General features: G+C 36.0%; 1 protein-coding gene across 1 annotated transcript; it reads left to right on the forward strand.

Moving 5' to 3' along the window:
• Positions 1–5,866: 5,866 nt before the first annotated feature.
• On the forward strand, positions 5,867–10,836 carry amy2a (amylase alpha 2A). The gene is made up of 10 exons (XM_067453970.1): positions 5,867–6,055; positions 6,155–6,301; positions 6,390–6,587; positions 6,687–6,917; positions 7,006–7,139; positions 9,404–9,526; positions 9,630–9,729; positions 9,834–9,955; positions 10,322–10,447; positions 10,604–10,836. The coding sequence occupies exons 1-10, from the start codon at positions 5,888–5,890 to the stop codon at positions 10,791–10,793; spliced, it is 1,539 nt and encodes a 512-aa protein (XP_067310071.1). The 5' UTR covers positions 5,867–5,887; the 3' UTR covers positions 10,794–10,836.
• The last annotated feature ends 2,725 nt before the right edge of the window (positions 10,837–13,561 follow it).

The raw sequence follows: 13,561 nt of genomic DNA on the forward strand, positions 1-13,561 counted from the left end.
AAAGAAAATCACACAATTTGAGTGGTCAATTGCATGAGAGAGAGAGAGAGAGAAAAAAAAAGAAATGCTGCAAAAATGAAAAGAGCCACAATTTGGTATGAACTTGCACAGGCTATAACACAAAGGTGTAACAGAAATTTAAATGCAAGAAAATTATATTTCCTCATTAATACTGTGCTTAAATATTTAGACAAGACAGAGAGAAAGAGAGGAATGTTTCCCTCAGTTACGTCTTTCTGCTTGAGCTTCCCGCTGACTACTATGAAACGAGACCATTAAATTGATTCCATCTGTACGTTTGTGGATAACTTTCCATCCACCAACACATGCTTTAGCCCCTTTGCTGCTTATTCCCCTCATTTACAAAGATTTGCCATCCGTCTTATGCCAAATAATATGATTACGTTTTTTTTGTAATGCTGTAATGCTATATAAATTTGTCAACGATATCATATAAAGTGTAATTTAAACACAAAACAAAATCCAAATCCTCACTAAACTGAAACACAGCTAAACATTGTACTCTGTAAAGGTAAAGGGAACATTTATCTAACTATGTTCTGTAAATTATCAAAACATTTTGGGACAACATAAAAGTTGTCTTTACGATAACTTCAAAATTGCCTGGACTGTCAAGTCCTGGACTCATTTCAATGTATATAACATTATCTCACAACAAACGCTTGACTGATGAAGGCTGTTGTTTGTGTGTGATGTCAAACTAATGGGTGTTTACAGAGTTTGTAGACATTGTCCTTAACCAAATGCCATCTAGTCATTAACTTGCTCACTGCAGACTCTCATTCATCAGCATGAACTGGATTTAAAGTTCACAGTTTTGCAATCAAAGGCAATGTAGTTCAGTAAGCATACTGTGATGTCTTTAAGATAACTTCAAGATGTGTTATGCAGTCTGTAAACCCATCTCCTGTCTCATGGTGGCGCTGGCGCACTTTCTCACATGCTCACAGAAAGTCTTTTTTTTTTTAAATATATAAATGTAAATTGTAAATGACACATTGCAAATCAACACAGCAACTTTATAGCAGTCATGTTAAAAAAATAAGGAATAATGTCAAGATGACTTTAATGATGATGTCATGACACACTGTGATACATTAATGATAATGTAAATATTCTCATGAATAATGGCTTCACCTTTATTCATAAGTTAGGATGACGTACTTGCCTATTGTTTTTCCAGTGCACCAAATACTTTTTATACATTTCAAATAAAGGATTTTTAAAATAATTATTGCAAAATAAACAATTAGTAGTATTAGTAGTATTATAAACAATAATACTTTTTGCAATTAGTATAATAATGATATCAGAGTGGAACAATAATACAGTTTTACAATTATTTATTATTTATGCACAATGACATTTATCATTATTATTTTTATTTCATACTTGTTATCACAGATCAAATTATTTTATAATATAATAAATTATTCAATAATATCATATTTTATATTATTATTCAATGCAATCTCAGAAAATATTATATATAATATAATAATTTAATTATACAGTAGGATTTAATTAAAATGACTTTCATTATTATTATTATCATTCCACAATGATGCCCTCTCAGAACATGATAATCAAGAATGCCTTTAGGCATTTTTGCATAATTATTAAACATACCTTTTCAAGTCGTTTTCCTGGTTGCTTTTTTCTGAAGAAAGCATGTGCATCTCCTCGAACCTCCTCCTGGCAGGCCAGTGCTTAGGCTCCCATTCAGCTCCCTAGAGCACAAAGTGAATATTATAAATGATATGCTGTTGATGACAGTAATTAAATACTAATGGATTTATAAACAAAAGTTTGGGAGGAACTTGTTTAGCAAAACTTCTCGTCTGCCATACTCGGCACCGATGGATTGCAGGGCTGTGAAATCATCCCACCAGTACAGCTTTCTGACCTACAACTGCATCGCCAAACACAAGAACAGTCACATCATAAAGTTTGTAGACTGTAATGCCAGGCATTTCAATTAGGAATTTAAAATCCTTCTGCGTGTCGGCTCTTTTCCACTAGACTGCAGTCACACATTTACCATTAAAGCCACAGTATGAAACTTGTCGCCGCTAGACATCTCTTGTTTAAAACAAATGCGTAGCCTGGATTTCACATTTCGCTTTTATTATGCTGCAGACGACCACTTCCGCTTTTTCTGCTCATGTGTATGACTACTCTGCTTTCTACTGCGGCTACTATGAGACACTTGTTGCTCACTGCAGTAAGCTAAATTAATATTAGTATTAATTAATATTAATAAATATGGTGAAACATGGTACTTAAGGTAAATCAAGAAAATTAGATGTAAACAATAAGACTAACTGTGTTGATATAACAATGATTCGTTTTCTGTCGATGAATATATCCAAACAGTTGCTCACCTGTCTAATAAAACACATAATAAAGCGTCTTTGGTGTTTTCCATGGTTTCTACTAAATAAAACCAGAAATCAAGGGTAACACTGGTAGGACGTCACTTATAGGCGACGCACGGACATGGTCCCTATCCTGGTTGAAATTCTCTTATTTCTCTGGATTTAAATATTTTTGGAAACGTGGGATAATGTACTGTTAATGTAAGTCAGCAAATATATAACATTGTTCTAGTGGTTTTGGGATATTGATTAATGATTAATTGATTATGATTAATCCAGATATTATTAATCCAGAAATCTTCCATATTGTGGCGTTAAGGTAGCCTGACAATCCAGACCCCAATCAAGATGTTGGGTCTGGGAATTTACCATTGATACCATTGATGCTCAATCTCAGGGGCGGGATAAACGGTTGCGTTTTGCCTCTGCACACAATTGGATAGCGCTACAACCAACCAGATCAACAAAGAAGGTGTAGCGGCCAGTTGATTGATTTAACTTTCGCCATATCTGGTCGGCAAAACTCTGGACAAACCTTCCCTTCTTAAGAATGACTTCAGTGCCGTTCTTTGTTCTTTTCTCAAAGAAAAGCTTAACAAGTCTTCCAGGATCACGGCAAAAGCCGATTTGAAAGACCGCCAGCTTTTATAAGTAACTCTGCCGTCATCATGTTAAGCCTGCCCACTAACTCAATACATGGTGTGATTAGCCTGACCAGAGTTTGGTTTATCCATCCCACAATCCAACGGTGAGTTGCTAGACTACCCTGACTGCAAATTAGATTTGCTGCCGCTAGGGTGCATCTAAATTTCTAGGCTAGTGTTAAGGGACAATATTTGCCCCCTTAAATTGATTTCCAGGTATATTTTCCCTTTGTAAAGTTTGTTTCTACCCCTTTTAAATGCGTCATGTTTTGTGAAAAATCTGTTAATTTAATTGAGAGTAATTCTTTAAATCATTCATTTATTCAAGCAAGTGGCTGTATTTATGAATGTGTCACTGAATCATTGACCTTTCTGATTCGTTCACAAATGAAACACTGCTTTGTTGCAAAATAGAGCAAACAATATTGACAATAATGTATGTCTCTTAATATTACCCTTTTGCTTTCTGAACTGTTGTATAAAATCAACATCACATTTGCAGTTGTGTGGATATTCTGAAACAATTGCATTCTTGCTCATATAATATGTGATCCACATTGAAAACAAGAACGCACACAGATTATGTTTTTGTATTGACAAGGTTTTGAGTCTTAAATCGATTTCTATGCACACTCTATGTCAATAAATTAGTTTTTCATGCTAATAAGTCCTAAATCCCCACTTTTACAAAGTTACGTCGCCAAGAAAGAATGGCAGTAATGTAGCATGATTTGCTAATGCATGCATACTCTTGTGGCAACCTATCATACTCATCCTGCTTGGGTGGTTGCAGTCACAAGAGATGAGGTCATTTGATTAGATGTCATGTATTTGGCCTTTTACGGTAGGATATTAACATTTTCCTGTTTTTACAATAGATGCTGCATTTGGCCTGTTAGGAATACATGCTGTCACCTTGCATACCCTAGTTTAGGATCCACTGGCTTATAGACAAGAAGTGTGACAGCTTGAGGCCAGTATGTTCCCTCTATTTTTTGTCTTGCTGAGTAAAACTTATCTTGATTGGGGGTAATTTTGGCCACCTGAGCAAAAACATTCATTATACCAGCGTATGTACACACAAAAAGAGGTTACGTCATGCAGTTGTAACTTTTTTAGTTGCCCTATGTAGTATTTTTGCAGTAAAATATCCAAAAACCACTAGAGAGTGTAATATATTTTGTTCAGTTGAGTTCTTATAATATCCCAAATGTGTCCAACTATTTGTAAATTGTGAGAAAATTGCTATTTTAATCAAGGAACCGGGGCATCTGATGGGAGTCACCTGTCAATTGCGTCATATCTGCGTTACCCTCGGTTTCCGGTTTTATTTGGCAGAAGCGCTTTTCTCTTACTTAGCAGTGTGAACAAGTGTCAGAGCAGCTTCCAAGCGAATGCACAGAGTAACATCATAACATCCTTTTAAACATAATAAAATTTATCTAATATAATAAGAGCTGTCACCTTATACTCATGACTGGAAAAGCAGGAAATGGCGCCCACGACTGTGTTCCGTCATAATAAAAGTCCCGCTGCTTGCTCGTGTGTTGCCCAGCAATCGCTCCAACGGCCTTGCTCAGCTCCCTCAACACTCAGTCCCGATCTGCTTCATACTACAGTAACGTTAATAAACTTGGTGTCATTAAGCTACGCCTTTGTTTTGAATAGCCGATCTCTAGCGGACGGAACCGTTCCAGAGTGCAGCTTTAACATTAATGTGCTATTTCTATTTAATAATTGAATTGATTTAATGATTTATTTTTTTTTTTTTTTTTTAAAAGATCAGTTAATTCAGAAGGCATTAAATTAAGCTCATTTACCAAGAAATTCTATTAAAAAAATGATTCATTTTAATTGGTGGGTGTAATTGTAAATGTCTCTGAGTTTTGTGTTACCTGTGCTGTGCTCATCATCTGTTACTTATTTCTAACACTTAAATCAAATCAGTCTTCTTTAAAACATGATAATGCTTGTTTTATTTTACATGTCTTTGCATTCTTGCTTCAAAATTTTGTCTTCCACTCACTGCCATTATAAATCTTGGGAGAGCCAGGACATTTTTAAATATAACTCCAATTGTATTTGTTTGAAAGAAGAAAGTCATAAACCCCTAGGATGACTTGAGGGTCAGTAAATCATGGGCTCATTTTCATTTTTGGGTAAACTATCCCTTTACGCTATATTTTATTTCTTTATTTCATTTTAAAAGTAGTACATTTGTAATGTAGAAGTTAGCATTAAGTACATATTCTAAATGTTCATAATTGGTGTATAATTTAAATATTATGTTTTGCTTGGTTTCAGTTTTTTAGTAAGTTACATTTTAAGTAATACACCGTCTTCTCTAAATAAGTAGTAGTAGTGAGTTATATAATGAAAGAACTTAAGAGCAGTCACAGATAAAAGTTTTCAGCACTTTTCAGCAAATGCTATAATAGGTTACTGTATTTCTTTCTTTTCTTGTTCTGGTTATTAACACTGAGAATGTGTTATTAATGTCAGTAAGAGTTACTGATCATTTAAGTCATAATGATTAAGGATAAACCTTTTATTTATTAATTGTTTAAATGTATTTTCTCATAATAGATTGTAGTGGTAAACTTTTTTCCATTCCCAAAGATACTTTTCATTCCTTACCTAACAGTGTTTTATAATGTTTATGCTGATAAGGTTATTCAGAGAAGTCTATTTTTAGTTTGTAGCATGGGAAATATGCAATGTTTTTCAGCTGCAGTGTCTTTCTCCAGCCTTTAAGGTCTCTGATTGGCCAGAGGAAAAATGTCATTTTGTATATAAACATGAGCTTAGGTTGTTTTGTTATTTTCCCCTCTGAACCAGGGAAGGATGAAGCTTCTAATCTTGGCAACGCTGCTCGGGCTGAGCCTCGCTCAGTTCAACCCAAACACTAAAAGTGGAAGAACTGCCATCGTCCACCTGTTTGAGTGGCGTTGGGCTGATATCGCAGCGGAGTGCGAGCGCTACCTTGGACCAAATGGCTTTGGTGGAGTTCAGGTATTTTTAAAAACATCATTGTAGTTAATACTCAATGCTTTATTATAAGTAAAAATATAAAATAGTAATAATAAAAAATTCATATTTGTTCTATTTCAGATCTCCCCTCCGAGTGAGAGCATTGTTGTCACAAACCCCTGGCACCCTTGGTGGCAGAGATATCAGCCAATCGGTTACAATCTGTGTTCCAGATCAGGAAATGAAAATGAGCTGAGGGACATGATCACTAGGTGCAACAATGTTGGGGTAAATTCAGCTATTATTCACAAATAGAGAACAACTAGCACATTGCATATCATTCGAACGGGAAATTCACTTTGCTTTGTTTTTGTAGGTGTACATCTACGTTGATGCAGTCATCAACCACATGTGTGGAGCGGGTGGTGGAGCTGGTACCCACTCAAGCTGTGGTTCATATTTCAATGCCAACAACAAGGACTTCCCCACAGTGCCATACTCCAACTTGGACTTCAATGATGGCAAATGCAACACTGGCAGTGGAAACATCGAGAATTACAACGATGTCAACCAAGTATGAGACGATAAGTCTAAGTGTTCATTTCAACCTCTGATTTATTGTGCAGTTTGGTCTCTTGTTGTCTTGGTTTTCTAATCACTGTAATAATGGCAGGTGAGAAACTGTCGTCTGGTTGGTCTTCTGGACTTGGCTTTGGAGAAGGACTATGTGCGTGGTAAGGTGGTCGACTACATGAACAAGCTGATTGACATGGGAGTGGCTGGATTCAGAGTGGACGCCTGCAAGCACATGTGGCCTGGGGATCTTTCTGCTGTCTATGGCCGTCTTCGTAATCTGAACACTAAGTGGTTTCCCTCTGGCTCTAAAGCTTTTATCTTCCAAGAGGTATTTCCATTTATTTCCAAAAGGAACATCAGTGTAAAGGTGGCAAAATATTTAATAGCGATGTTCTTGTTATCGGCTATGTTATTAGGTCATTGATCTCGGTGGGGAGCCCATTACATCAGATCAGTATTATGGAATTGGAAGGGTGACGGAATTCAAGTATGGTGCCAAGCTGGGCAATGTCATCCGCAAGTGGAATGGAGAAAAACTATCCTTCGTCAAGTAAGTAAAGTTGTGGATTTGCATTGCTATTTATTATACAACACCCTCAAATTTGATTGATCAAACAATATACCAAACACAATACAACAGCACTGAGACTTGTCACTGTTTGTATCCCTCAACTTTGGACATTCCAGTCAAATGGTAACTCTGAAGGTTACATTGTTACGCAATAAGGTGGTGATAAGTAATAAGGAATAATAATAAGTCTGTGATAGTGATACGTAATAAGTCTTATTGAGTAAAAAGTATGAATGGGTCACTTATTTGTCTGCAATTAGTGCAGAAGGCGGCAGATAGATTTTTAACAGGTACAAAAACTAGAGAACACATAACTCCAGTATCTACTCTTCACTGGCTTCACGTCCAGTATAAGATTGATTTTAAAATTTTATTAATTTTTAAAGGAAGTGTATGTAAGATTGTGGTCAAAACTGGCACTGCAATCATTTTCAAATGACTGTAGAGCGGTGTCTCCCCCTCCCCCTCCCCCCTGAGGTTGCCAGATAGGCTGCAGGATCAGCAGGAACAGTTGTAGCTGCACCTGTGGTAACTAGTTCAGATCTGGCAACCCAGATGCCGAAACACTACTGACTTCGTGATTGGTAGATAGGTGGAGGGCGGAGCTTCAGGCCAAAACACAACATGTCAACATCAACATCAGTTGAGGGCTGCTACAATAACTTTTAAATGACGATATCCTGAACGAACTACTGTTGTCAGTGATGTAAGCATTTGAAATTAACATGATTTCATAATGTCTAGTGATATATCAGGGCCATTTTATGAATTGTTGAAATACATTTCTTACATAGTTTCTTTAAAGCTTTTCACAAAATCGCGCTAAGTTGTATTAACAACCTCTTAAAGGACCATACTCCAGTCAGGTCTTTGAGATCAGGAGATAAACTTTTACTGGCAGTTCCCCGCTCCTCAAAAAAATCTAGGGGTGATAGAGCTTTCATGGTCATCGCCCCAAAACTGTGGAACAGCCTACCATTGCAGATTCAGCAGGCTTCAACTTTCAAGTCTCAGTTACAAACATATCTTTTTAATTTAGTGTTTAATAGACCATGTTTAGAGATAGAATATAATAAATGTATCAAGCAACTATTTCATTTGATCTTTATTTGTCTCGCCTTACGCATTCTATTTTATTCTTTATTTCTTAATTTGTTTTAAATTCCTTTGTATTAACTAGTTTGATATTGCTTATGTCTCTCTGATATTGTGAAGCACTTTGAGCAATTGGAATTGCAGTCAAATCAGTCCCTCCAGGATTTCACAATATTTTTTTGTGATTTTTGCGATCAATATGATTATTATGAAATTTTGAAATATGAAAATATGAAATTTTGCGATGTTTTTTTAAAATAATTAAGATACCACATTTACCATATGTTTTATGTTAGATGCACAATAGTCATACACAACTGATTGATTATTTTGTGGTGAAATGGCAAATTATGCAATATCGCAAAAAAAAGCGTCATTTTTCTGATTTTGCATTGTATTCAGCGATCGCGGAATCACGAAAAACTGGAGGGACTGTCAAATGTGCTATAAATGAATAAAGTTGAAGTTATTCATTGATTCAACGGATTCATTGAAAACACTAAGGAACAACCGATTCATTCAGGAATTAAACAAGTGACTGTATTTATGTGTTAGTAATTGAATAATTCACTCAACCCATTCATTCTAAACGGATTCATTCAAAGACAAAACAAGTGACCATTGTTAAGTAAGCATGTAAAATATTCACTCAGCCAATTTGTTTAATATACTGATTAATTCAGGAAATAAACACATGTGGTTTTTTTTGAGTGAGTGAGTGAGTGAGTGAGTGAGTGAGTGAGTGAGTGAGTGAGTGAGTGAGTGAGTGAGTGAGTGAGTGAGTGAGTGAGTGAGTGAGTGAGTGAGTGAGTGAGTGAGTGAATCACTCACACAGATGATCCATTTGACACACATTTGATTCATTCCGGAATGAATGGAGTTACCATTTTTGAGAGTGAGCAATTGAATCAAAGCACATCTGATTTCATTTATTTACTATGATAATATTAATGGTATCGTTATCAATACTAACTGATAATATTGTGTGTCTCAATGTTGCTCTGAACTATAAAACAGAAAAACAAGTTGATATTGAGTATGATATTACACAAGTAACTTTATTGTTAATTCAAAAAAAAAAAATTTCACCATGATTATTTATTGTAAAACCTAAACTAGATGAAACAGATGATTTTATTTTGCTTCAGGAACTGGGGTGAGGGCTGGGGCTTCATGCCTTCTGATAAAGCTCTGGTGTTTGTTGACAATCATGATAACCAGAGAGGACACGGTGCTGGAGGTGCATCTATTGTGACATTCTGGGATGCCAGGTACAACTTTATTTTATTTTAATTTACAAAGCAGTATACTGTATGCATGCATGCCACATGGAAACATAACATTTCCTTTCACCCGTAATCCTTCTCTTTCTAGACTTTACAAAATGGCTGTAGGCTTTATGTTGGCCCACCCGTACGGATTTACCAGAGTAATGTCCAGCTATCGGTGGGACCGCAACATTGTGAATGGACAGGTAGATGTTTAAGCTTTGTCAAGTGGGAAAACAATGCTAATATTTCTTGTAAGGATCCCCCAACCCTCCCTCCCCTCATAATTAGTCACTTTTTCATTACTCAGGACAAAAATGACTGGATAGGACCTCCCAGCAATAGTGATGGATCTACCAAACCTGTTACCATCAACTCTGACTCTACCTGTGGAAACGGCTGGGTGTGTGAGCACAGATGGCGTCAGATCAAGTGAGTTCCAATATAGTTTCATTGCAAAGATGAGTTATTGTCAAAAAATATTAAGCAGCACAACATAAAAACAAATGTTACCACCAACATATTAGAATGATTTCATCACAGGAATAAATTACACAAAAAAATATTAAACATAGTAAACATGAATTTTAACTTAATATTATAATATTTCTCAAAATTATGGGTTTTACTGTATTTTTTTTATCAAACAAATGCAGCTTTGATTAGCATAAGAGACTTCATCAAAAACAAAAACAAAATCTGACCCCAAAATTTGAATCATAATGTACTAAAAAATGTACAGTCATTGCAATTATAAAGTAAGAGTTTGAAACAATGCAAACTTACATTTCTCCACAGAAACATGGTGGCCTTCCGTAATGTTGTAAATGGACAGACGTTCTCTAACTGGTGGGACAATGGAAGCAACCAGATCTCTTTCAGCCGCGGCAATCGCGGGTTCATTGTCTTCAACAATGACGACTGGTAAGAATTTTCTTTAAAGTTCTTTAAAGAAAGGTACATTTTAGTTTTCTATTGAGAGATACTGTATTTCAAACTAATTTGTGTAGGCTACTGTGGATGTAGCTACTCGCAATGTTACCAGCAGCATGTAATCTATAATATTCACTTGGGCTCTAGGGAGCTGAATGCGACCCTGAACACTGGCCTGCCAGGAGGAACCTACTGTGATGTGATCTCTGGTCAGAAGGAAGGTGGCAGATGCACTGGGAAACAGGTGACAGTTGGAGGAGATGGACGTGCTTCCTTCAGAATCAGCAACCAGGAGGAAGACCCGTTTATTGCCATTCATGCAGATTCAAAACTTTAAATAATGGCGTTTCAATAAATAAGCTGCACGCAAGTTAAAACCATTGTCATTTTGTGTCCTCCTTTCTATTTGACCAATGTTTAGAAATTCAGCTTTAAGAACTATACGATTTTAAAATACTTGAATACTTGGCGATATCATAGGGCGATATCGAATATTAGCGATAATATCGCAATAATTTTGACTACGATGTAAAATTTGAAAATATTGTGATTATAGAATATTTAAAATTCAACAAATCCCCCCCAAATACCTCAGATAACGCAGAGGTCTTCTTCCACTGTTCACTAAACATTGGAAGCAAAAGAGTTAAATATAAACGCGCAGCGAATGACAAAGAAATCAACAGAAACATGAGTGCATGAACGATATAGCGAGGCGCAGGACGTGCTCGCGCTGCCAGACTCTGACCTGAAGCGCGCGCACACACCTTTCAGACAACAATACGATCGCGATTCAGTTCTTTCGTGGATTATTGGGTTTCAGTTGTCAAACAAATGTAAAGATGCACGTCCGTCCTGTTGAGTAGTAAGGTAAACACAGTAGTGTATATCTTTAGTAAACGTACAGAGAGTTAAGAGATAAAAGAACGCGTGTTACAATGAATTTGGTCCGTGGAGGTCTTAAAGGGCCGGACCTCATATTCAACTACCCGGCGTCTCAATCAGCTCCCTGGTTCACTAGTCAGGGCACTGATCAGGACATAAGTCAATGGGCTGACTCCCTGATCAGTGCCCTGACAACTGAACTAGGGAGCTGATTGAGACGCACCCAAAAAGCCACCCCATGCTTGGCTAAACAACTTTAATATATTTATTAAGAATCAGTGTAACCTCTAGTTAATTTATAGAATGAAGACTGAACAGTTTTATATAGCCTATATAAAATGATATTTGGTTTATTTCTTGACTGTAGCTGAAAAAAAACACAGTTTTTGTTATATTATTTGTAATTTGCATATTTTGCTTATTTTAAAAAACAAAGATACAATTAAAATCTATATTGTAATTATAAAAGTACATTTAAAACATACATATTAAATAACTCATCATGATTTAAAATTTTGGTCATCCCAACCTGTTCAGTACACGTAAACATTTTGTATTTAATTTGGTTCTATCTAAACAGTTTTTGTTGTTTTTAATGAGGGCAAATATATATATATATATATATTTCGATATTTCGATATTTTTTAGATATCGCCCAGCCCTAGTGCAGGTGTATCTCACACATCAGCACAAATGCTTGTGATACTTTGAACACGCTGTACTTGGTTTTGCTTTTCTCTGATCATTCCGATGAAGACTGAGAGAAAAAAGCTGATTCTCTTCCTCAATAAAGGCAAAAGAAATGAATGCAAGCTCGGTCCTTGCAGTCCGTCACTCAGCATGATGGCCAATAATGACCTGTCAGAGATACTGGCCACACATTGCAGAGCATAACCCAGCAGGGTCTGCAGGGTCCTGCCTTAACGAATGCTGAGATGGACTAGTACACCCAAAGGGCCCGAGATAATGCATAATCTATTTCCCGTCTCACATCAAAAGTGACACAAATGTATTCCCTTAAACAATAGCCTTTAATAGCGCAGAGAGCAGCTTTTGATGAGTCCTAACCATGAATAAATGTCAATAAAACTCCATTTAATTGTGAAACGGTAACAATTAGAATATTTTCATTTTAGGTAAAAGTTTAGATGCATTCTGATTTCTTTAAAGAACCATTGGAAGTTGCATTATCTTAACATAAGATGTGTTCAAAGGCAGCAGACAAGGGTAACAATCAACTCATTTTGATATCTCAAGGTGAAAAATGACAACAACATCAGCAACAACAATGTAAAGCATGAATGAACAAATAATGCATCGACAGGTTCATGCCCCAGTGCATGCTGGGAAGTGGGTCAATAGTAGTAATAAACAACTTGTTGGTTAATCCAACAGTGACACTTAAAATTAATGCATATATCATTAAGTAATATTTTACAACATTTATTCATAAGGCTTTATGTTTAAAGTTCATATAGGCTCTTCGTTGTTAAAATGAGATCTTTTTCAAGAAACTAGAGAAAGATTTTTCTCCCTCCATTTTAAGTCTATTCCTCTCAAACTTTACAGATCCAAAAAACATAAGTGCATCGTAAAAATAACTGATCGAGTGGTCAAATCCAAATCCAAGTAAGATGAGCAGGTTTACAATGACACCATATCACATTTAGTTTTAGTAGTATGATTATTCAAAGTGTTTTGGGTCTGGCAACCTCGATTTTTTATTCGTACAAGTATTTTTTATTAAATAGCAGGAGAGGCAGAACATAGCAAGCACCAGGAGAGTCTGTGCGCGTGTGGCACAAGGACTGCGTGAGGGGTCTATTTTCAGTGACATTACAACATTATATTAATACTATACTATACTATACTATACTATACTATACTATACTCTACTATACTGTACTGTACTGTACTGTACTATACTATACTGTACTATACTATACTATACTATACTATACTATACTGTACATAATGCTAAAGGTGCACTATGTAACTTTTCTGTCCGCTAGATTATTAATATTACTGTAGTATGAAGCAGAGCAGGATTGTGTTGTAAAGCTGAGTAAGGGCCCTGTGGCGGCATAATAAGATAATAAGTTAATTAATATAATTAATAAGATAATATGTTAATAAGATTATTAAAAGTTAATAAGATGTTACGCAACAGCGGGACTTTTACTATGCCACAGTCGCTGGTGCAATTTCGGCCATGAGTAT

Source organism: Pseudorasbora parva, chromosome 9 (assembly GCF_024679245.1).
Source record: "Pseudorasbora parva isolate DD20220531a chromosome 9, ASM2467924v1, whole genome shotgun sequence".
In the NCBI taxonomy this organism is placed as follows: Eukaryota; Metazoa; Chordata; class Actinopteri; order Cypriniformes; family Gobionidae; genus Pseudorasbora; species Pseudorasbora parva.